The following is a 23,940-nucleotide window of genomic DNA, read 5'->3' on the forward strand; positions in this document are numbered from 1 at the left end:
AGTCATCAAAGAAGGAGGCATAGGATGGGTGGCCAGGCATGGTAGCAAACAACATTCGTATCCACTAAGGAGAACATCACATCGGTATGACAGTGGGAGTTTGACGGCTTCTGCATACAGACTTTCAAACAGGCTTGTGTAAAAGGTGCCAGTGACCAAATGGATGCCACAATGGTGGATAGTATTGACACAATGTAAGATGGGTGGATGTGCAGATGGATACACAAAACACCCATGGTCTAGTTTTGAATGGACAAGGGATCAATACAAATGGAAGACGCTGGTCCAATCCACTCCCTAAGATATATCGCTGAAGACACATAGGATATTGAGAGAGCGGGTGCAGCGAGCAGTCAGGTAAGACACGTGAGAGGACCAAAAAAGTTTCCTAACATGCATGAGCCTCAGGAATTTCATAGTTTCAATGAATGGAAGAGCAACAGGCTCAAGATGTAAAGATGGTGGGAGACACCCATTGTGCCATCAGAATTTCATACAAACGGTTTTGTCAGTGGAAAAGTAAAAGCCATTGTTGAAGCTACATGAGTAAAGACAATCAAGACAATGGTGAAGATGCCACACAAGGAGATAATTCTGTGGAGAACTGCAACAGATGACAAAACTGTCAACAAAAAAAGAGCTGGAGATGCCAAAGGGAGATAGGCCATAATAAGGTTAATGATGATAGAAAAGGGGATGACACTCATGGTGGAACCCTGAGGCACACCGTTTTCCTGGATAAAGGTGTCTGACAAGGCAGAAACAACATGTACCTTGGAAACTCTGTCTTTTCAAAATGCCTCAAGGAAACAGGACAGGCTGCCTCAGAAGCCCCACATGTAGAGAGTATGAGGATCACAGGCTTTCTCCAACTCAAAAAACTTGGCCACAGGATGTGGGTTGCCAAAGTGACAAGATGCACATTCGAAATCCTCATTGTACAATGGTTAGTAAATTGCGAGACTCAAGCTACCATACCAGCTGGGCATCAATCATACTTTCCATCACCATGCAAACACAGCTGGTGAGACGATGAGACAAATGGGGGTGGGGGGGGGGGGGGGGTGGGGGGGGGGTGTAGCTAGAGCGAAGGTGTTGGTCCTTACCTGGCTTAGATATGGGTATGCCAGTGACTTCATGCCGGCGTCTGGGAAACATGCCCTCTGCCCAGATGCGATTGTACGTATGAAGGAGAAAGTGCTCGCCTTCAAGAGATAGGTGCCACAGCATCTGAATGTGAACATCGTGCGTCCCTGGGGCAGAGGACTGGGATGAAGTGAGAGCATGATCTAGCTCCCCCGCAGTAAAAGTGGCACAGTAACGCTCATGATTCTGAGAAGAGAAGGGTACTGTCCAAGTCTCCTCCACTTGTTTTCAATGGAGGAAGGCAGAGCGACAGAGGGTGGAGCTCAAAATCTCCAAAAAACAGAGGCCCAAGATGTTGGAGATAGCAATAGATTCCACTATGACATCATCTGCAGTGGTCAGGCCAGAAATTGGGGATGGAACTTGGTCCCAGAGAGTAGTCGGAGGTTGATCCACAAGATGGAAGAGGAAGGGGAACTATTAAAAGAACTAGTAAATGAAATACAACTACCTTTTTTGCTATTCTGCAGAATACGACGACACTGCACATGCAACTGTTTATAAAGAACACAGTTTGTCATCATAGGATGCCTGTTAAAAATGCAGAGAGATGTCTCCACATGTGAATTGCTTCATGGTGTAGTGGTTCGTGTCATGCAATAGTAATAGATGCATGGCCAAACAATATATTATTTGAAGCGTACTGGAATGCAACTGACTGTGAGAAAGCAGCATTATTGCTGACGCTCTCTCTATTCGTTGAACTAAAAGAGCTTTGGTTTGATGTTAACTATTGTGAAAAGATATAGTCTAGCTTCTGATCTTAATGACTATGGATGAATGTACTACAGCCTGCGAGAGAAGGCACTGTTGCGAGACCGCCATCTTTAATTGAAAGGCATTTTCTGATTTTGTGCGAGAATAATAAGCCAATAAACCAATTTCTCAGCAGCATAAACAAGGTGTGTATTGCATAAATTATTCTCCATCTTATGGTTTCACATTTTCAAATATTTGTGCATGCCTACGAGACATTTCTTTAGACTGTGGAAGCTCGAACCTGCACACTCTATATGGTCATTAATTTAAAGACTTTAAAACAATTCCACTTTGACGGACAGTTAACGTAGAATAAGATTCCTACAGATTCAGCACACAGTTCAACAACTGGCAGAGACATAGAGTACAGATTACAGTCAGCGTGCAGCAGCAGATCTCTCGTCTACCATGCACAATCCCTTGAACATAAACGTTGTCTAGTGAGATCTGTTTGGTTATTTATACATTTTGCACACCTAAACTCTTTTCTTAGAGAGACTGAATACTAAAGAACAAATTCCTTGAATTAGTAATAATGATGATGATAATAATAATAATAAAAGCAGTTCATCGAGGTTACTTTTTGTCTCTGAAATAAAATTTTCTACACAGATCTCCATACAATAACTGGGTTCAGGGTGAAATAATGACTCCTCTCATGAATCATTACATCTCAGTAAAATTATAACAGTTTAACTTTCATGTGAGAGGGCATTACAATGATGCCCTACGTGACAGGATGTCTAGAAGTGGCATGAGAAAGAAATAATTACCGAATTTTACATAGGTAAAGTTTTTTTAAATTTTTGTATGCATTACTATTATAAAAGACTAATAGATGTGTGATTTGTTTCATGTCCTCCCCTACCAATATTTCCTGCTGGAGAGAGATGATATCCTGTGAATGCAGAGCCCTGCCAGCATAACTTCTCATCGAAAGGCAATATCAAGAAACAACTTTGGTGATTCTCTTTCAGTGCCTCATTATAACAATCTCAAACTGACAGAATTAGTAGAACTGCAGACTTTCATTGGTTAAGGATAATAATATTCTAGTAGTTTGAAGTAGAATACTATTTATTTATTTGAGATTACTGTAAATTTCTACTAACATATTGTGAGAGTAAGTAATTTGGGTGTTAGAGATTACTGCATTTCGTGTGTCTAAAGTTTACCTAAGGTGTCTAGTGCTTTCGTGCAAATATAGGGTGTACACTTTTCAATTTTTGTGTGCATGTGTAATAGTTAAAACCCATAGCCACTACAAAATGGAACAACAGAAGAATTTAGAATATTTTGAGACAGAATCGACACAGAATGTGGTAGTTGAACTTGGTGATGCAAGACCTGCAACATCGGATCAGTCAGATACGACAATTGTGGACAGACTTCTGAGTGAAGTGGGCACTTCACGTGAAACAGAAAATGTAGCAACGAGGTCAGTAGAAGATACTATTGCCCGAATGCTTATAGATTTTCAGAAATTAATGGTGCAAGGTATGAAGAACATGGAAGAAGTTAATAAAAGAGAACTGAAAAAGAGATATCTTCACAGATGAAGAATATGAAGAAACAAATAAAGGAAGAATTAAAGACTGTATCAAATGAAGTTCAAATTTTAAAGACTCAACAAGAAGATCTTGTCACACAAATGCAATCTTTATCTATAAAGGATGAAACAATTACCAAGGAAGTTCAAGACTTGAACAAAACTATTGCTGAAGTGAAACAGAAGCAAGAACAGCTACTTGAGAATGAAGATATACAACAGACGACAAAATAAATGAATGATGTGACTGAAAAACAACAATCAGTAGACGAAAAATTACATAATATGTCAACAGTAGTAACTGCAATTGCTTCAGGGTGTGAGAAATTCACTGCACACAAAATCAACAAGGAACATGCTGCTTATGAACCAAAATTAGACCAGTGGATACAAGACAAAGAAGTTTCAGTAAGCACTGTAACTGAGAAGTAAATAGAGGAAGGAATAAATTCTGGTACTATCAACATCAACAAGATCGAAGGAATAGTAAATAAAGGAATGAAAGCAACGCAAAACAAATTTTCGGAAGAGCTTAATAGTGCGAAAAGGGACTTTTCACACAAATCGGATGAGTTGAAGGAGTTGAGTCAAGCGTCATCTATGAATAACAGGCAGGAAGATGTATCGAATAATCCTTGGGCAAATGTCACCACCAGCCTAGAAAAGTAACAACAGATCTGCTTACATTCAAGAAGCCGGCAGAAAACAAGCACATAATTTTGGACAAACTACAACATATGACAAAGGGAGTACATGTAGTGAAGAAAAGCTACTAAAATACCATCAGTTACAAACATTTTGTCCGGAAAAGAAGACAATACATCCGGTGGTGTTCATAAGGAGTTTTACTGATTTGTTACCAAGAGTTCGGAGAGAGTACTGAAAGATGCAGCATGTAGCAGGTTATATGAGCAGAGAAATCAAAATGTGGGTTCATGATGCCATAAAAACGTGGACTACGTACGAAGAGTTTGAGCAAGCATTCCTGTTGAATTATTGGTCACGGGGTGCAAAAGAGAGGCTAAAGAAAGAAGTACTAAACCCAGAACCATTCACAATTACATCTGGAGGATTGTGTAAATATTTCGAAAAATATCTGAACAAAGCAAAATACTGGGATAATCTGATGAGCAAAGATGATATCATCCAGATATTAAAATCAAAATTATCCACCGCCATCAGAGAAAAGTTCAAGAAAATACTGGAACATGACACTGAAGAATTTTTGTCAACATTAGACACATATGTCATAAACCAAGAGGATAACAAAAAGCGTGCAGAGAATAATGGACAAACGACATGCAAAAATGTCAATGGCTTTAGACAAATGATCAGCTAGCAGTCTGCGACAGCAAATGAGGTGCGAGCACAACCACAGATGATTATGAATGGAAATAACCAAAGACAATATGGTTATGGGCCAAATTATAGGCAGATCCGAGGTAGAAACAGAAGACCTGACAGGAGGTATCACCCGGGTTATGTAAGACACAACAGTGGAAATCAAACCTGGAACAATAACCAAGTAAACGTACAAGAACCAAGTATGAATGTACCATTGATTGCGAATGTGACAGACTGGTGTCAGAACATGCCTGTAATAACAAAAGTGCACAAAGATATAAACAGGAATACCAACACAAATCAGGGAAATGCCTAAAGACCTGCACCAGCTGCAGTGTTAGGAGGGGCAGTGATAGTAACTTGGCTATGCTACGATACGACGATGGCCATTTATTAAGAGATGAATTACTCTCAGAGCAGACAAGGTGTAAAGTTGAGGAAAGGCTGTCTCTGGTATCAGCAGTTAAGGGCAGAATTGAAAATAATGAAGTAAATAACATTCAGGATATAGGTGCAACAGTAAATGCGATTTCAGCCAGTTTGTTTGACAAATTGAGCCAGGAAGCAAAGTTTCCAGTATATCCAGTTAATAATTGCAAACTCATAGGTGCTTTTGTATCCAAGAACAAGCTCGTTAGGAGGCAACCACTTACAATTGTTTATTTGGGGAATGGAGCCTATAAGGGCACATTTCTAATTGCTGAACAATTAATTGTGGACTGCACCCTAGGGCTGGATTTTTTTAGGGAAACACACGCAAACATAGATTTTACATGTGGTATTTTGAGAATGGAGAATGAAGCACGAGATGTTGAGGTACTTTTGCAGACAGAAAATATACATGGTAAGTATTGTGAGGGAGCTTGCATACAGCTGGTAAGAAGCTACAAATCGAGCATGTGTCTAGAAGAGAAAAAAGTAAAAGATGTAAATGAGTTATTCAATCATTTACAACAAAAAATTAACAAATCGCTCCAGCTGAGTTCTGAACAGACAGATCAACTTAACAGATTATTGTCTAGATTTATCAATGTATTTAATGAAAGACCTAGCATGATAAGTGGCTATGTATGTAAAATAGACATCAAACCACACAAGACATTGCCAAAGTTATTACCCTGTCCAGTGGAGGCTATGAGCAGCTGTAGATCAAGAGATACAAAAAATGTTAAATTGGGATATGATTGAATCTTCCACAAGTCCATATTGTAGCCCTCTTTTGGTAGTTCTCAAATCGGAAGGAAAAGTTTATCTTGTACTGGATGGACCTGTAATCAATACTATAATAATACCAATGCAAACACATCTGGAGAATAATGGCAAATTAATTCAATGACTTGTGGGGCTTGAACTGGCAAATAAAACTGCATGAAAGCTCGAGGAAGTACACTGCATTCATTTATGCTGTACTAAGTTATCAATTTAAAGTTTTGCCCTTCGGACTCAACATAAGTGCAGAAGTCTTTATTGCAGCTTTAGATTATATCCTGGGACCTGAACTTAGAAGCAACCTAACTTAGTTCGTCAATGACATGGGATAATCATATCAAAACTTTGGAAAGATTTCTCACAAAATTTGAAGAATCAGGAATCACAGCTAACTTGCACAAATATCACTTTGGTTTGAATTGGATTAAATTTTTAGAAAATTTAATTGATGAAAAGAGTATTTTACCACACGTGAAGAAGATCAGTGCAATAAAGAATTTCCCGATGCCATGTACAAAGGGACTGTCGAAAAGTTTTATGGGCCTAGCATCATTTTTCCGCAAATTTGTATCTGACCAATTCTTGAATTCAGAACATTTATTGAATTTACTGACGAAAAATGCACACTGGCAATGGACCAGAGAATGTCAGAGAGACTTTGAGAAATTCAAAGAATCTTTGGTAAATGCACAATTACTGTATCATCCTGACATGAATGTGGAATTTGGATTAATGACAAATACATCAAATATTGGTTTGGGCGCATGCCTATTCCAAGTCAGGAAAATTGAAGGGCACACAACATTCCGTACAATAGCATTTGCTAGTAGGACCTCAAGCAACTGTGAAAGAGCTTATACCACCACTAAGACAGAAGCACTGGCAATAATATGGGCATTGGAAAAACAGTTGGGTTGATAATTTGCATGTATTCGAGAGTACTGTAAACAACTTACTGCACATGTCAACAGAATTTACACTGGCTGAATTAATGTTCAATAAGGTAGACAGGAATGAGTGGGTAAACGGTTTGCCGAAACATGCTGAAGAAGAGCAAGAATTGCAGTCAAAACTGCGAGATGAGATAGTGAACACTACTGAAATGGCAAGGAAAAGGAAAATGAACTTTGAGAGTGTCTCAATACAAGATCGGAAACAAAGTTTTATTGAGGATGTACCCCAGTCTTCACCTCAGGGAGTCACACCTAGTGATACGTGGCTGGTGACCACGGGGCCCCGAGCTGAGTCCTAGCATTGCTTCCACTTACTTATCCCAGGCTCCTCACTCTTATCTTTCCTATCTGGCCACCCTCGGCCAGCTCTTGTTCTTTTCCGACCCTGACGCTATTAGGTTTCGAGGGCTAGGGGTCTTTCATTTTCCAACCTATACTTCTCATGCAGCGTCTGACCCGGAGCGGGCGGCTGCAAAAGGCGTCTGTATCCCATGTTAGGGGCGGCCTCCAGAACTGCGGAAGGCAACGGAATACCACCGCAGATTATCTTCCCTGCATAATGCAGTCTCCATTTTATGCACAAAAAATGGCTTCCTCTCATGTTAAATCAGTGCCCGGAGGTAAAATAGTCCCCCATTCGGATCTCCGGGGGGGGACAACTTGAAAGGAGGCAAAAAATCAAAACGAGAATTGGTACCTGGAATGTCAGAACTCTGCTACAAGCAGGAAAACTAGAAAACCTTAAAAGAGAGATGGAAAAGAATCATATGGACCTCGTAGGAGTTGCTGAAGTAAGATGGAATGGACATGGAGAGTTGCAGTCAGATGAATATGTATTCTACCACTCAGGAGGAGAAGTAAAAGGAATTAATGGAGTGGGAATGATTATGACAAAGGAATTGGCTAAATGTGTGGAATATGTAGACTATGCAAATGACCGGGTTATTGGTGTAAGGCTGAAAGGAGCACAAAAAGATTTACTGATTGTCCAGGTGTATATGCCAACTTCAGAACATGATGACCAAATTGTAGAGGAAACGTACAATGTAATAGAGAGAATAATGGACGAAAATAAAAAATGCTGCAAAATATTAATGGGAGACTGGAACGCCATTGTGGGAGAAGGGAAAGAGGGAAACATAGTAGGCAGTCATGGTCTTGGAAAGAGAAATGACAGAGGTGAATGGTTAATTGACTCTGCAGGGAAAGGCAGCTGATAGTGGCAAACACATGGTTCAAGAACCATAAGAGGAGGCTCTACACTTGGAAATCACCAGGGGATAAATATAGAAACCAAATCGATTTTATACTGGTAGAAGAAAGATACAGGAATGGAATCAAGAAGGTGCACACATTACCAGGTGCAGATATTAATAGTGACCACAACTTACTTATGGCAGAAATAGAAATAAGAATGAAAAAACTGAAAAACGCGACAATGGTGAAGAAATGAGATCTAGAGAAGATAAGGTCCAACAAAGAACAAATTACAGAAATGCTGTCTCAGGACTTTCTAAACACATTACGAGACAAAGAAGCACCTGATAATGCCAACGAGTACTGGAATATGCTGAAAGAAGGAATCATTAAAGCAGGACAGCAAAATATAGGATATGTAAAAGGGAAAAGGTCAAAAAACCATGGGTCACACAAGAAATGATTTCCAAGATGGAGGAGAGAAGAAAATTGAAAAACAAGAACACTGAAGATGCAAGAAAGATATACCGAAGGTTAAATAACGAACTGCGAAGAGAAACAGAGCAGGCTAGGAAAAAATGGCTAAAAGAGGAATGTGATGGAATTGAAGAACTGGACAGGAAAGGAAGATACGACTTACTATACAACAGAGTAAAGACTATGACATGGGAACAAAACAGAGCAGGAAGTGCTACTATGGAAATTTTGAGTAAAGACGAAGAGGTAGTGTATAAAGATCGTGACGATGTCCTCCAGAGATGGGAAGAATATATAAAAGAGCTATATGACACAAATAGCAAACCAGAAACTCTGGAACTTGAATCACACCACAGTGTAAGTGATGAAGAGAAAGGACCGACCATCATAATGGAAGAAGTAAAGTCTGCTATTGCTGCAATGAAAAATGGCAAAGCAGTAGGTACAGATACAATACCGGGAGAAATACTAAAATGCTTGAACCACAATGGAATAAGAGAAATATTGAGGTTATGTAATAAAATATATGACAGTGGTGAATGGCCTGAGGACTTTTTGACAACAGTAATGATTCCATTGCCGAAAAAACAAGGAACCAAGAAATGCAGCGAGCACAGGACAATCAGCCTCATTTCACATGCAGCCAAAGTGATGTTAAGAATAATTAATAAAAGACTTGAAAAAGTAATAGAGGAGAATCTCGGCGAGGAACAGTTTGGCTTTAGACGGAATACGGGCACCAGAGATGCAATAGGGCTCCTACGAATCTTAGGAGAAAGGTTTATTGAAAAAGGAAGAGACCTATATATGTACTTCATCGATTTAGAAAAGGCATTTGACAATGTGGTTTGGGACAAGCTGGCGACTATTATGAGGGAAAAGAGAGTGGACTGGAAAACCAGAAGACTTATAAACTCATTGTACCTTAATCAAAATGTTTCAGTTAAAGTGAGAGGAGAAAGTACAAACTGGATCAGACTAGGGAAAGGAGTAAGACAAGGATGCTGTTTATCACCTACTCTTTTCAACCTGTACTTGGAAAATATGATTGACCAATGCTCATTAGATGACAAAGGAGTAGAAATTGGAGGAAGAAGAGTAGGGTGCTTGAGATTTGCTGATGACATGGTCCTTCTAGCCACAGGGGAAAAAGAATTACAGGATTTGGTGGACACCATTGCAACTAACGGAAAAAAATATGGAATGAAAATTAACACAAATAAAACAAAAGTATTGGCAATAGGAGGAAATAAGGAACTAAAAATTGTGCTGAATGGAGAAAAACTAGAACAGGTGCAAAATTTTAAGTATCTTGGAAGCAGGATAGACACTGACTGGAAGTGCACCACAGAAATTAAAACAAGGATAGCAATGGCAAAAGAGGCGTTTTATAAGAAAAGGAGAATCTTCTGCAGCGGTGTGGACAGAGAACTCAGAAAGAGACTCATAAAATGTCTTGTATGGAGTGTTCTTCTATATGGCGCTGAAACATGGACTATGAGGAAAAAAGACAGAGAAAGGCTGGACATGGCGGAAGATGGAAGGAATAAGTTGGATGGACAGAGTAAAAAATGAAGAGGTACTGAGAAGAGTGGGAGAGAAAAGGCAGTTACTAGATGTAATAAAGAGAAGAAAAAGAAATTGGATTGGGCATATATTAAGAAAGAATGACGGACTGATAAAAACAGTTTTAGAAGGTTATGTAGAAGGGAAAAGGAAGCGAGGAAGGAAGAGATTCCAGATACTGGATGACATGATGGACGGTACAACATACAGCAGCCTTAAGAAGGAAGCAATGGATCGCAGAAAATGGAGAGGCAAAGGACCTGCTAATATAGCAGATAACTGATGATGATGACCCCAGTCTTAACTACTAAAGAAGATGAACAGAAAGTGGCAAAGACTGTATACAGGGCCATATGTAATTAGCAAAGTAGCAAACCCTGGTGCATATGTATTACAGTATGTAGGGTCAGGCAAGGTAAAGGAGATGTTCCCCCACCAACATCGTGAGTAGCAATTGCTCAAACAAGACACGAAAAAAAGGGGGACTCTGATGTAAATATCATAGTGAAATGTTGGGTATCAGTAATAAGATAATTATTCAAAATTAAGGATGGAAAGGTTTTTTGATTGTGTCAATGAACATGTGATTTTTCAATGAAATTTATTTAGTAGTAAGTTATTACTAGTAGCATGCATTTAATGAGCACTAGTCTTGTCATGCATATGAGGCCAAAGAATTAGCTAGTGATAGAGAAGTTTACTTTGAATTTTTCAGTTTTCATGTTATTATTAACAGTAATTGTTAGTTGAGACTAAAATAAATTGATTTGCTGTCGAGTCATGCTTCAAACTAGATGGTTAGGTACTTTGATGATTTGGTTAGAAACAAATAAGGTACAGATTGAGATTGCTCAAGCTTTTTCCTGATAGTTTGGAGCTTTAATGTATTCAGTATAATTACTATTTTTTTAAGGGTGGAGAGAAGTAATGTGAAGGTGAGCAGTCTTAAGACGGTACGGGTACAGTTCATTGAATATAACGAATTAATGAAGGACAAAGATTCATGAGGAGGCAACAGCCTTGCCGCAGTGGATACACCGCTTCCCGTCAGATCACCAAAGTTAAGCACTGTCAGACGTGGCCGGCACTTGGATGGATGACCATCTGGCCCACCATGCACTGTTACCATTTTTCGAAGTGCACTCAGCCTCGCGATGCCAACTTAGAGCTACTTGACCGAATAGTAGCGGCTCCAGTCAAAGAAAACCATCATAACGACCAGACGAGGGGTGTGTTGACAACCTGCCCCTCCTATCCGCATCCTCATCTGAGGATGACACGGCAGTCGGATGGTCCCAATGGGCCACTTGTGGCATGAAGATGTAGTGCTTTTTTTTTTTTAAAAAAGGTTCATAAGTGAACATTAAACTGGAGACAATGTACAAGACACTGATTATGTGACTAAACACTAGTGACTCTATATGGAGCCTTAGTGAGATAATATAAATCCATTCAAGTGAACACAAGCACTTCATTTTGGAAATATTGTGCATACTTGGTGGATGAAACCACAATGGTAGTGAACATAGTGCTCTGAAGGATACGAGGAACTTCAGATGGAAGTCTTGTTAGTGTTCTTAGAATAACAGAACTTCACCGGAGAAGGAAAGAATTCTTGGAGCTACAAAAGAGTGATGATGATTTTTTTCCTTTTCCAATAACATCATCATGGACAACGGTTGTTGGTGTGGTGTATTATTGTGTTCATTTCTGACAAAGATGTGATTCTGTGAATAACCAATACTATCATCACGGGCAATGGTTGTTAATGTGGTGAATTATTGAGTAACTGTGAACCCAAAATGTGACCTTTTTGGTAGTAGCAATAACATCATGAACAACAATAGTTGACTTGGTGTGTTATGGATCACATATAAACCCGAAAGTGACGCTGGAATCTTTCTAATTGCAGGCACATTACATGTAAGCCATACCGTATCAAAATTGCTGCACTGTTACTAAAGGTGCGATTAATGTTTTGAACTTGGCTGTACTCAGCAACCATAATTAATTACAATGTTACAAACTTCCAGCCAACAGGTTGCAAACAACCGGTTGGCTGGAAGTTTGTAACATTGTAAAGGCGTGATTATTCTTTTTAGGGAGTATAGCTTTGGTAAAACACTAATGCCTGTTGAATTATGTTTCATGTAATCAGGATGAAGGCGGTACCTAAGGTCGACATAACGGTTTCGAGAAAAATCTACTGTCACCCTCACATTCCATTCTTGTGCTGAGGGTCGTACATCTTCCTGCCTCCCCAAAAACCTTCCACTACCATAACATCACAGCTCCGCCACCAAGAACTGCCTCTCCAGCTGTCTCTTCTCTAACAGATTGTGTGTGTGTGTGTGTGTGTGTGTGTGTGTGTGTGTGTGTGTGTGTATATGTGTGTGTGTGTGTGTGAGGGGGTTGGGGGGGGGGGGGGTTTCTTGTTTGTTCACAAAATGAACATTCAATTTTCACAATTTTCAACAGTAAGATTCAGATATAAAGTTAATTTCAATCAGTTGCATGTCCATTCAAAACATGTCTCAATTTTTGTACAACTGATGTATGTAACAGTTGTGAGAAGAAAAATTGGTGCTCATCATGCAGCAAAGATGCTGAGTCATAGATAGGCAACACAAAAAGACTTTCACAATTAAAGATTTCAACCATTAAGGCCTTTATCAATAACACACACACATACACACACACACACACACACACACACACACACACACACACACACACACACACACGACTGCAGTCTCAGGCAACTGAAACCACTGCGAGCAGCGGCACCAGTGCATGATGGGAGTGGTGACTGGGTGCGGTAAGGAGGAGGCTGAAGCAGGGAGAGGGAGGCACAGTATGGTCGGGGTGGCAAACAGGGAAGTGCTTGGTTGGTTTGGGGAAGGAGACCAGACAGCGTGGTCATCGGTCTCATCGGATTAGGGAAGGATGGGGAAGGAAGTCGGCCGTGCCCTTTCAGAGGAACCATCCCAGCATTTGCCTGGAGTGATTTAGGGAAATCACGGAAAACCTAAATCAGGATGGCCGGACCCGGGATTGAACCGTCGTCCTTCCGAATGCGAGACCAGTGTCTAACAACTGCGCCACCTCGCTCGGTAGGGAAGTGCTGCCGGTTAGATGAAGGGTGGGGGAGAGGGGGGGAGGGGGGCGGGGGAAGTAGTGGAAAAGAAGAGAAATAAAAAGACTGGGTGTGATGGTGGAATGACAGCTGTGTAGTGTCGGAATGGGAACAGGGAAGGGGCTGGATGGGTGAGAACAGGGACTAACAAAGGTTGAGGCCACGAGGGTTACGGGAACATAGGATGTATTGCAGGGAAAGTTCCCACCTGCACAATTCAGAAAATCTGGTGATAGTTGGAAGGATCCATATGGCACAGGCTGTGAGGGAGCCATTGAAATGAAGGATATCATTTTTGTCAGCATGTTCAGAAACAGGGTGTCCCATTTGTTTCTTGGCCACAGTTTGACTGTCGCCATTGATGTGGACAGATAGCTTGTTGGTCATCATACCTACACAGAATGCAGCATAGTGGTTGCAGCTTAGCCTGCAGTTCACCTGAGTGGTTTCACAGGTAGCCCTGCCTTTGATGGGATAAGTGATGTTAGTGACCGGACCAGAGTAGGTGGTGGTGGGAGGACATAAGGGACAGGTCTTGCATTTAGGTCTATTACAGGGGTATGAGCCATGAGGTAAGGGGTTGGAGCAGGGGTTGAATAAGGATTGACGACAAGTATACTGTGTAGATTCAGTGGACGGTGGAATACCACTGTGGGAGGGGTGGGAAGGATAGTGAGCAGCACATTAGTCTACTTTGCTTATTTTCATTCGCTTATGTCGTATGGTATCTGAAGTGAGTGATTGTTTGACATGAAAATTAGTTTACTTTGCTTATTTTCATTCACTTATGTTGTATGGTATTATATTTTGGGGTAAATCTTTCCATTCTAAAAAGATATTTCTGTCCCAGAAATGGGCGGTTTGGGCAATAAGTGGTGTAAGTTCACTAACCTCTTGTCAACCCCTTTTCACAAGTCTGGGCATTTTGACATTGGACTCTCAATATATGTATTCCTTACTGTCATTTCTTGTTAACAATATTAGCTTATTCCCAAGAATAAGCAGCTTTCATTCAGTTTATACTTGGCAGAAATCAAACCTGCATTTGAATTGGACTTCCTTAACTCTTGTGCAGAAAGGTTTGCAGTACACTGCTGCATCCATTTTCAATAAGCTACCACTCGAATTCAAAGATCTTAGCAGTAATCCACGCCCTTTCAAATCAAAACTGAAGAGTTTCCTCATGGGTCACTCCCCCTATTCTGTCGAGGAGTTTCTGTAAAAATTAAGCTGATTCTTGTTGTATTGTTGACTGTGTTAACTTAAAATTGCGGATTGACTTTTTCGGGATCATAAACATTTTATTTTTATTTGTTATTACTTTTATGTTGTAATTTCATGTACTGACACATTCCATGACCTTGGAGATTTGCTCCTCAATTTGGTCCTACGGAACTTGACGTGTAAATAAATAAATAAAAAGACACAGTGTGGTGCAAATATGTGAAACTAGCAGGCAACCATGCCACAGAGACACTCTTGTCTCTTACAGCCAATGGGGTGTATTTGAAAGGGGCCAAATTGTGGCCTCCCAAGTAGTGGGATTGTCTTTCCCAACAGCAGATAGGTAAGACTATACTATTTTTTGTCGTCCCTCTGCCACCTTTATCACATATGACACTCATAGCTTTTTGCTCTCATTAATTTATGCATGACGTTTTAGCAGTAACCTATGTCTTGCATATTACCCTATCTTCCACCTTTAAGATATAAGGTTTTCAAATCTCACCTGTGCAGCCCCAGTGATCAGTCTTTCTTTCTCATTCTGTCTGGCAAGTCTCCCCTGACCCAGGGTTGTGGGTGATTTTTCCAAACTCTAACTCTTTTCCTAAATATCACCAGTCCTTTTCACTCGGCCCTCTTCCTTCCCTTTCAACCATTCTGCCAGAAGAAGAAGCAACTTACTCCGACAATTTGTCTGCAATTGTTACTTATACAAACTGTCCAAATGCAGTCTTCAGATCACTTTTCTTTATTTGTTGAAGTAAAGAAAAGTGATATGGAGACTGACTTTGAATAGTTTTGTAAAAATAAAAGTAATGGCATTTGGAGGATGTGAACCATTTAGGGCCAAAACAGTCATTAATAGTGAAATAACAGAGCAAGTTAACAAACTTGACTTACACAACGAATGATGATTTGTCTAGAAAACTGCAGAAACTCCAGTAGCTATGTGGTACAGTCAAGCATCATTTTAAAATTACCAGAAGAAATACATTATCTAAACTATATAAAGTAATGACAATACAAAAATTGTTGTACGGACGTTAATGTTGGACACTTACTAAACGGCAGATCAACAGGATAGAAAGCACAGAGATGAAGATCATGAAAGTGACAGGTGGTCTCACACTACTTCACAGGGAGAGAAATTAAAACGTAAGAAAGCAATTAAACATATTTATTCAAGAAAGAAATAGTCAAGTACACAAACTTATGGAAGTAGCAAATAACAAGAATGCCAGAAAGGTAATATTATGAAAAGGATATGCTGCTCACCATAAAGTGGAGATGTTGAGATGCACACACGTACGCGCACAGACGCGCGCGCGCGCACACACACACACACACACACAAACACACACACACAAGCACACACACACAAGCCAACAGTCTCTGGCTCCTGAGGCCAGACTGCAAGACTGAATGAAAGAGAAAGAAGTACACCAAAGTCTCCTCAGAACTATAACTCAAAACAAGGAAGAAGTAAGATTTGTTAGCCAAAGAAAAGTTGGACAGAGTTAAATACTGAGTGTGTAACAAACTAGAGATGGTTTCACACTTGATATTGTTGCTGATGATGATTATTTTGACTGTAGTATTCAGAGAAAAGACAAATGTTAATGTTATGCAATAAATTTAATCTCTTACCCTCAGCAACATAAAATCCCTGGAATTTGACTGGTTGAGTGTAGTTCACCATGGATGAGAGCCATGGATGAATCTTATTTGTTGATGGTGGATACTTCACGGGGCTGGGGATGTCTCCATTCTCCTGTGTAGCATCATACCCGGGAACATCCTATGATCATTTAGAAGTAGTGTCAATCAAAATCAAGGCTTGTTACAGTTACATGTGAAGCAAAAGGGTGTCAAAATGTGCTTGGCAGATCTGTACGCCTGCTATAAACTACAAAACTCTCCATGTCACTGGTATGGCCCCCACAAACAGCCAGGAGAGAGCATGGCACCAGCTCTTAATGAAGTCTCATGAAACCTAACGATTCATCAATATCAGGATCATCAAATGTGGATGGTATTGCAGACTCGGACAGGTGGAGAAATCAGTTGTGATGACGCACATACTATGTGAGATGGACAACGTACACAAGCTGCGACATGGACATTGATTAAAACAGAGATCTAGGAGTTGTAGAATAAACTTCTTTTATTTCCGTCAATGATCTCAAAACATGTGGTCCTTAGAGTACTGGTTTCAGTCAGCAATGACTATCTTCAGATCTACTTTACAACATGTCCTAATATAGTAAATATATAGTAGCATTGTCACAAAATATACAAAATGATGATGATAAGCTTATTTTCTGATGACGCCACTATGGCTTTATTATATTAGGGCATGTTATAAAACAGATCTGAAGATGGTCATTGCTGACAGAAACCGGTATGGTAGTCAAATACTTTGTGAACATTGACAGAAATAAAAGAAATTTACTCTTGAGATCAATAAAATTCTGAAACACATAGGAGCTTGCTGTGGAGAAGAACTACCATGTCCATTTGTTCAAGGAAGCCATTAAAGTTCACAAACATAATTATTTTAACATGTAGCAAGCCTCAAGATAAACTGATTCTGGATTCCTGCACTGCAATGAATGACCATTGCAAGTAACAATGTAGAAGCAACAACGGTACTGACCAGAGAAATGCTTACTGTAGATGTTAGTGCAAAGAGTGCATACAACCCCCACCCATGGCTACGAGCCCAGTCCAGTCTACCACCACCAATGCAGGGCAAATCTTTGGGAATGCAAGACCCTCGAGATGTTGAAATGTCAGAGAAATCATTAAAGAAACAATGGCCAAAGAGCCTAAGATGAGAGCTAACAGGTAATACATTAACAGGTGGTCAAAAAAGCTTTTTAAACAAATTAAAAACATAATTTTTTGTGATAATTAAAACTTTATGACAACCAATTATATAACAATTATACCAAGCACATGATGGCTTATCAAAAATGCCTTCCTTTTATTGCCATTAATAATGACACCATGTAAGAAATTATTCACTTTTTCTCAAATATCTACTTAAATGTGTGTGACACCTGCTTTTGTCCACTGATCTTATTGCATGAAAACGAAGGTAAGAAAGAATCTTATATGAGATGCACGCATATACAGGGTGTAGCTTAATGTAATTTTTGTAAGCCAATTTGAGGTAGCATATTGAGGTAGTAAGTAGAGATGATCAAATTGATGTGGGACCTCAAATTGGCCTACAAGAACTACGTAAACTGCAGCGCATGCAAATCGAGTGAGTCTCTCAACATTCTCGCATTCTCTTCGCACAAACCATTAGTTCTAGAGAAAAGAATGAATATGACTTTTTGTAAGAAATTTAATATAGTTTAATTTTGCACTGATACACGTTTTCATTGGAGGGTGTGGTTTTCAAGTTATACAAGAAAAACATACATAAGGGATATTAAATGTGTTCTATCTTGGAACCATTCGAAATAGGGCATATGTCCATATGAAATTTTTTGTTCAGAATCACTAATATTATGACCCCTCAAAGAAGGTACCTTTCCTCCTGACTTACCCTGTACATTGTACCATGAAATGTCATGTGAACTATTGTATGTCAGCAACTTGCTAGTGTGATGTTTCAGAGCTTAGTCTACTGGCCATCTTCATCTATATCTATAACCTGAAAAATCACCATGAACTGCATGACAGAGCGTATGTTCCATTGTAGCAGTTAGTAGGGTTTCTTCCTGCTCCATTTGCATATGCGGAATGGGAAGAAAGATTGTTTGAATACCTCTGCGTAATTATTCTAATCTAGTCCTCGCTATTCCAATGTGAGCAACACATATGGAGCTGCAGTGTATTCCTACAGTCATCATTTCACGCCTGTTCATTAAACTTCATTAATAAACTTTCTGGGGATAGTTTATATCTTCAAGAATCTGCAAGTTCAGTTTCTTCAGCATCCTGTATCACTTCCCTGTGGGCCAAACAAAGCTGTGATAATTCGTGCTGCCATTCTCTGTATACGTTCAATATCCCCCGTTAGTCCAATTTAGTACAGATCCCACACAGCTCTTCCTGTGTGTACTGATGAAAATACTCTGAGGTTCCCTATTTAAGACCCCACCTGTGCACGTGTGGTGTACTTGGATGTTGCTGCGCTAGTGTTAGTTAAGCTAATGTGCTTCTGCTGTAAAGCTCTCTGAGTGCCCTTTGTTGTAGAAGCTCAGTTTATCAATATCACATTGATTACCTTAATTTAATTAAAATTGGAGAATGACATCAGCTTTGCAGAGCACTAAGTTTTCCAGCATCAGTAATACATGAGGCATCCAACTGGAAACCACTGACCCACACTGTCACATTTCCATGATTCTTTAATGATGGCATTCAAAAAATTCTAAGTATGAGACGTTATTTTTGTTTCATTGTAATTCAACAAATACCATTATAAATACAGCGCTCATCAGTAGTAGATTGGCTGCCTTGGAGGAGAGGTCTATCCTGCTGGTGATCCAGAATGCGCGATTAGCAGTTTTAAAATCAAAAGTACTGTTATGTTCCATTTTGATGACACATTTATAGTTTGGCCTTATGGTTTGTGCAGTCTCTCAGAGATCCTTCAAAATGTTAATTCATTAATATGGAGATGGAGAAAGAAGGTTGTCTGCCAATTAAAACTGTGTGTCAGATTGGAACTCGAACTTGGGGCCTTTTCATAGTTTCCAAGTTAAAGTCCCAGCCCTTTACATAGTTTTAATCTACCATGCAATTTCAAATCAATGCACAGTCTGCTGTAGAATGAAAATTCACTCTGGAAAGTTGTTTGTCATTCATAGGTGTCTTAGTGTGATATAAAAAGAGATGGCACATTTGGTCATTTGGTGTATCCACACCCCGAACACAGACCTGTATATAAAGTCTACCAGTTGCCACCATACTGCAATGGCAATGAGCATTCTCAAATATATCAATTCACTAATCCCCTACCATCTCAGATACTTATAACCTTCAGGTAGATTTGAAACACCTTCAAACTGTGTCCATTGAAAATGGATATTCATCTCATATGGTAAAGAGAGCACTACAGGTGTACAGATGGCAGAACAAGGAAGAGGGTGAGGCATTTGAGACAACATTTTACCTACAGTATATTGCATATGTTTTTACAAAAATAGGCAGAGAACTAAGTTTAAGGTGGTCTTTCATCTTCCATCTAAAATCTTGGTGCTTTTGGCAGTCATGAAAAGTGACCCAGAACTGCACTTGGTGGGGACTTCAGGATTCTGTGTGATCACAGCAGGTCTTGTAGAGGACAACACATGCACACTGTTTAGGAGCACACAGTAGAGCAGCAATCATCTCCTCTGCACAAGCAAGTCTGTTATTGCCAAATACTATATTTCACTGGTCATTTGAAGAATTGCAATGAAATGAAAATTTTGATCCATACTTGAAACTTCTGGAATTCCATCATTAAGGAATCAGTAGAAATATGACTGTCTGAGGAACTTATCAATGGTGATATAGAGTTTCCAGCTTGGAATCTTGTCATTGTAAAACTTTGTGATTTCAGTAGCTGATGTCGTTCTGTGACTTTATCATGTGAAGACAATTGATATGATGCAGAGGGCACTTGAAGCAATGCACAGAATTACAGCAGAAGTACATGCACTCAAGTAATGTGTGTGCAACATTTGAGAAACTAAGTATCTGCTGGTAGTGTCTTACACCTACATCTACATGATTATCTGCAATTAACAATTTAGTGCCTGGCAGAGAGTTCATCAAACCACCTTCAAGCTACTTCTCAACCGTTCCACTCTCTAACAGCGCACAGGAAAAACAAATGTTTAAATCTTTCAATGTGAGCTCTGATTTCTCTTATTTCTTTATGATGATCATTTCTCCCTATGTAGCTGGCTGCAAACAAAATACTTGCACACTCTGAGGAGAAAGTTGCTGACCAAAATTTCATGAGAAGATCCGGCCAAAATAAAAAATTACTTTGTTTTAATGACTGCTACCCCAATTCACACAACATATTCATTGCGCTCTGTCCCCTGTTTCGCAGCAGTACAAAACGAGCTGCCCTTCTGTGAATCTTTTTGATGACACCCATCAATCCCATCTGATGCGGATCCCACACCGCACAGCAATACTCCAGAAGAGGGCGGACAATTGTAGTGCAGACAGTCTCTTTAGTACACTTGTTGCATTTTCTCAGTGTTCTGCCAACAAAATACTGCCTTTGGTTTGCTTTCTCCCACAACATTATCTATGTGACCGTTCCAACTTAAGTTATTTGTAACTGTAGTCCCAAAGCAGTTACTTGAATTTACAGCCTTTAGATTTGTGTGATTCATCGTGTAGCTGAAATTTAGTTGGTTCCTTTTGGTACTCATGAGGATGACTTCTCAATTTTCATTATTTAGAATCAACTGCTACTTTTTGGACCATACAGATATCTTGTCTAAATAGTTTTGCAATTTGTTTTGATCATCTGATAACTCTATAAGATGGTTAATGACAGCATCATCTATAAACAATCAAAGAGTGCTACTCAGATTATCTCTCAAGTCATTTATGTAAAACAGGAACAGCAGAGGACCTATAACACTAATCTGGGGAACATCAGATGATACTTCTGTTCTACTCAATTACTTTCTGACAGTTACAATGAAATGTGACTTTCTGACAGGAAATCTTCAGTCCAGTCACACAACTGAGATAATAGCCCATTGGCATGAAATTTGATTAGAGTCACTTGAAAGATAAGGTGTCAAAAGCCTTCTGGAAATCTAAAAATATGGAATCAATTTTATATTCCCTGTCAATAGCACTCATTAATTTATGAGAATAAAGAGCTAACTGTGTTTAACAAGAACAATACTTTCTGAAACCATATTGGCTGTTTGTCAATAAATAGTTTTTTTTCCCTCAAGATAAGTCATACTGTTCAATAAAATGTCAGCTCCAAAATCCTACTGCAAATCAATGTTAGTGATATGGGTCTGTAATTCATCTGATTACTCCTATTTCCCTTCTTGAGTATTGGTGTGACTTGTGCAACTTTCCAGTCTTTAGGTATGGATCTTTCAATGAAGAACTGCTTGTATACAATTGCTAAATATGGAGCTATTGTATCAGCATACTCTGAGAGGAACCTGACTGGTATACAATCAGGACTGGAGGCCTTGCCTTTTATTAAGTGATTTAAGCTGTTTTGCTACACTGGGAGCTTAGTGTACTTTCACCAGAATACACCTGAAGATGGTCGGAAATCTCAGTACTGAAATCTTGTGGTACAAAGTTACCGACATTGAGCTGTTCGCCTGAAAATTTCATGGTACATGAGTCTTACATTTTAAATAATAGAACTGTTTGGATTATTTATGTACCAGTTTAGCTTCACTGATGGCAGACGTGTCTTCTTCCTCTTCTTCCTCATCTTCTTCAATGACAAACTGTCCCTGCCAGAACAGTTCCAACTCCTGCTTTTCCACATCAGGATTTAGCTTCTTGTTTTTGATCAGAATTTTCTTTTTGAGGGCATTTGGTGAAGGCAGCGGTAGTCCAGGTTCCAGCTAACAGTATGGAAAAAAAATCAAATGATAGCACAACAAAAAATGGTTCAAATGGCTCTGAGCACTATGGGACTCAACTGCTGAGGTCATTAGTCCCCTAGAACTTAGAACTAGTTAAACCTAACTAACCTAAGGACATCACAAACATCCATGCCCGAGGCAGGATTCGAACCTGTGACCGTAGCGGTCTTGCGGTTCCAGACTGCAGCGCCTTTAACCGCACGGCCACTTCGGCCGGCCAAATAGCACAACAGTCTGGTATGTTATTAAGGTATTGTAACATAAAGAAGCATATACCAATAATGTTGATAATAAAAATAATAAGAAGATGATGAAGAAGAAGAAGAAGAAGAAGAAAAAGAAGAAGAAGAAGAAGAGAACTCTGACAACAATCTTATAATGTTGTCTGGATAGCACAACACAAATTAAAATTTTGAAAAGAACTGTAGGAAAAGCAGGGCATACAATATCCTACATAAAAACAGAATACACAACAAATATAAATTTCATGGACACAGATTACAGGAAAATTGAAAGATTCAATAAATTTAAATATCTTGGTGAAGCAATACAGAAGAATCGTCGTGATGATGAGGCTAACAAATTCAGGAAGGAAAATGGAACTGGCATTGCAGTTGACCAAAGACGTGTACAATGAGAGATCTATCTCCTCTCAACCAGTGTTATAACACTCCATTACAGAAATAAAACAAGAATGTTCATACACAGCCAAATGTTTCGATTTGACTAAGACAAGGGAAACAGAAAATGTGGAAAAGAGAGAGAGGAAAACCTTCAGGAAAATAATGGGACCAGCAAAATACAAGGGTAAGTACAGGAATAGGTGCAATGAAGGGCTCAACAAGAAAACTAGACAATATATACTAGGTGGTTATAATTAAACTTCCACTATTTAACACGTTATAACATGCAAACTAATTACTGTAAGTATGAGTACCAAACTTGGTAGCATTAATGTCCAGAATATGGGAAGCAAGATTTCCATGAGTCACAGTGCCACTGTCGAGTCCCAACTACGGCTGCCAGGTGCCATGATCAATCATCGTGATTCATAGACTCACATACATGACCAGTTGCAGTGCACTTGTTGACGTGTCAACATGAGTTTGGACAAAAGGAGCACGGCATTACTGGTGAAGCTCTATTATCAAAACAATAGTAATGCTGCAACTGCACTTCGAGAATATCGCCAGCTGAAAGGGTCCTCTATCTCCACGTGTTGTGCAGAGGATGATGAAGAAGCTCGAATCAACTGGAGAACTGGGCATTGCTCCAGGAAGAGGCCAACAAATGGTTGCACCACAGGTGGTTGATGAAATCCCTGTTGCTATGGAAAACAACACTGCATGCAATTCCTGATTGTTGGGCAGTGCGTGTGCTGTGTCATGACAGTACGAAGGCACTTCAAACCATTCTCAAATGGTATCCATACAAGAAACATACCATACAGCATCTTGCAACATGGGATGCACAACATCATGTTGACTACACTCTAGACTTTCTCGCAAGAGCTGAAGTTGACAAGGCTGGCCCTGGACCATCCTGTGGACAGATGAAGCTCATTTTCTCTGACAGGTGAGGCGAACACAGAATTTCTGAGTGTGGGGATCTTCACCTCCAGTCACTGTGCATGAAGTCCGTTTGTATGGTGAGCACGTCACTGTATGGTGTGGCTCTACAGCTATGTTCATCACTGGCCCATTCTTTTTTGAACAGGTTGGCACTCAAGTTCCAAAGACGTGCAGTGTGACTGGCCAGCATTACTGCAATATGCTTCGTCAG

General features: G+C 39.6%; 1 protein-coding gene across 1 annotated transcript in view; it reads right to left on the reverse strand.

The window, feature by feature from the left end:
- The window catches only part of LOC124621921 (1-phosphatidylinositol 4,5-bisphosphate phosphodiesterase-like), a 603,554-nt gene that overhangs the window by 228,268 nt on the left and 351,346 nt on the right, over positions 1 to 23,940 (reverse strand). The window contains exons 12-13 of the mRNA XM_047147427.1: positions 21,952 to 22,137; positions 16,208 to 16,358 (exon numbers count right to left, since the gene is read on the reverse strand). Coding sequence (XP_047003383.1) covers positions 16,208 to 16,358; positions 21,952 to 22,137 — 337 coding nt within the window. The remainder of the gene's footprint in view (positions 1 to 16,207; positions 16,359 to 21,951; positions 22,138 to 23,940) is intronic.

This window comes from Schistocerca americana, chromosome 7 (assembly GCF_021461395.2).
Source record: "Schistocerca americana isolate TAMUIC-IGC-003095 chromosome 7, iqSchAmer2.1, whole genome shotgun sequence".
NCBI lineage: Eukaryota > Metazoa > Arthropoda > Insecta > Orthoptera > Acrididae > Schistocerca > Schistocerca americana.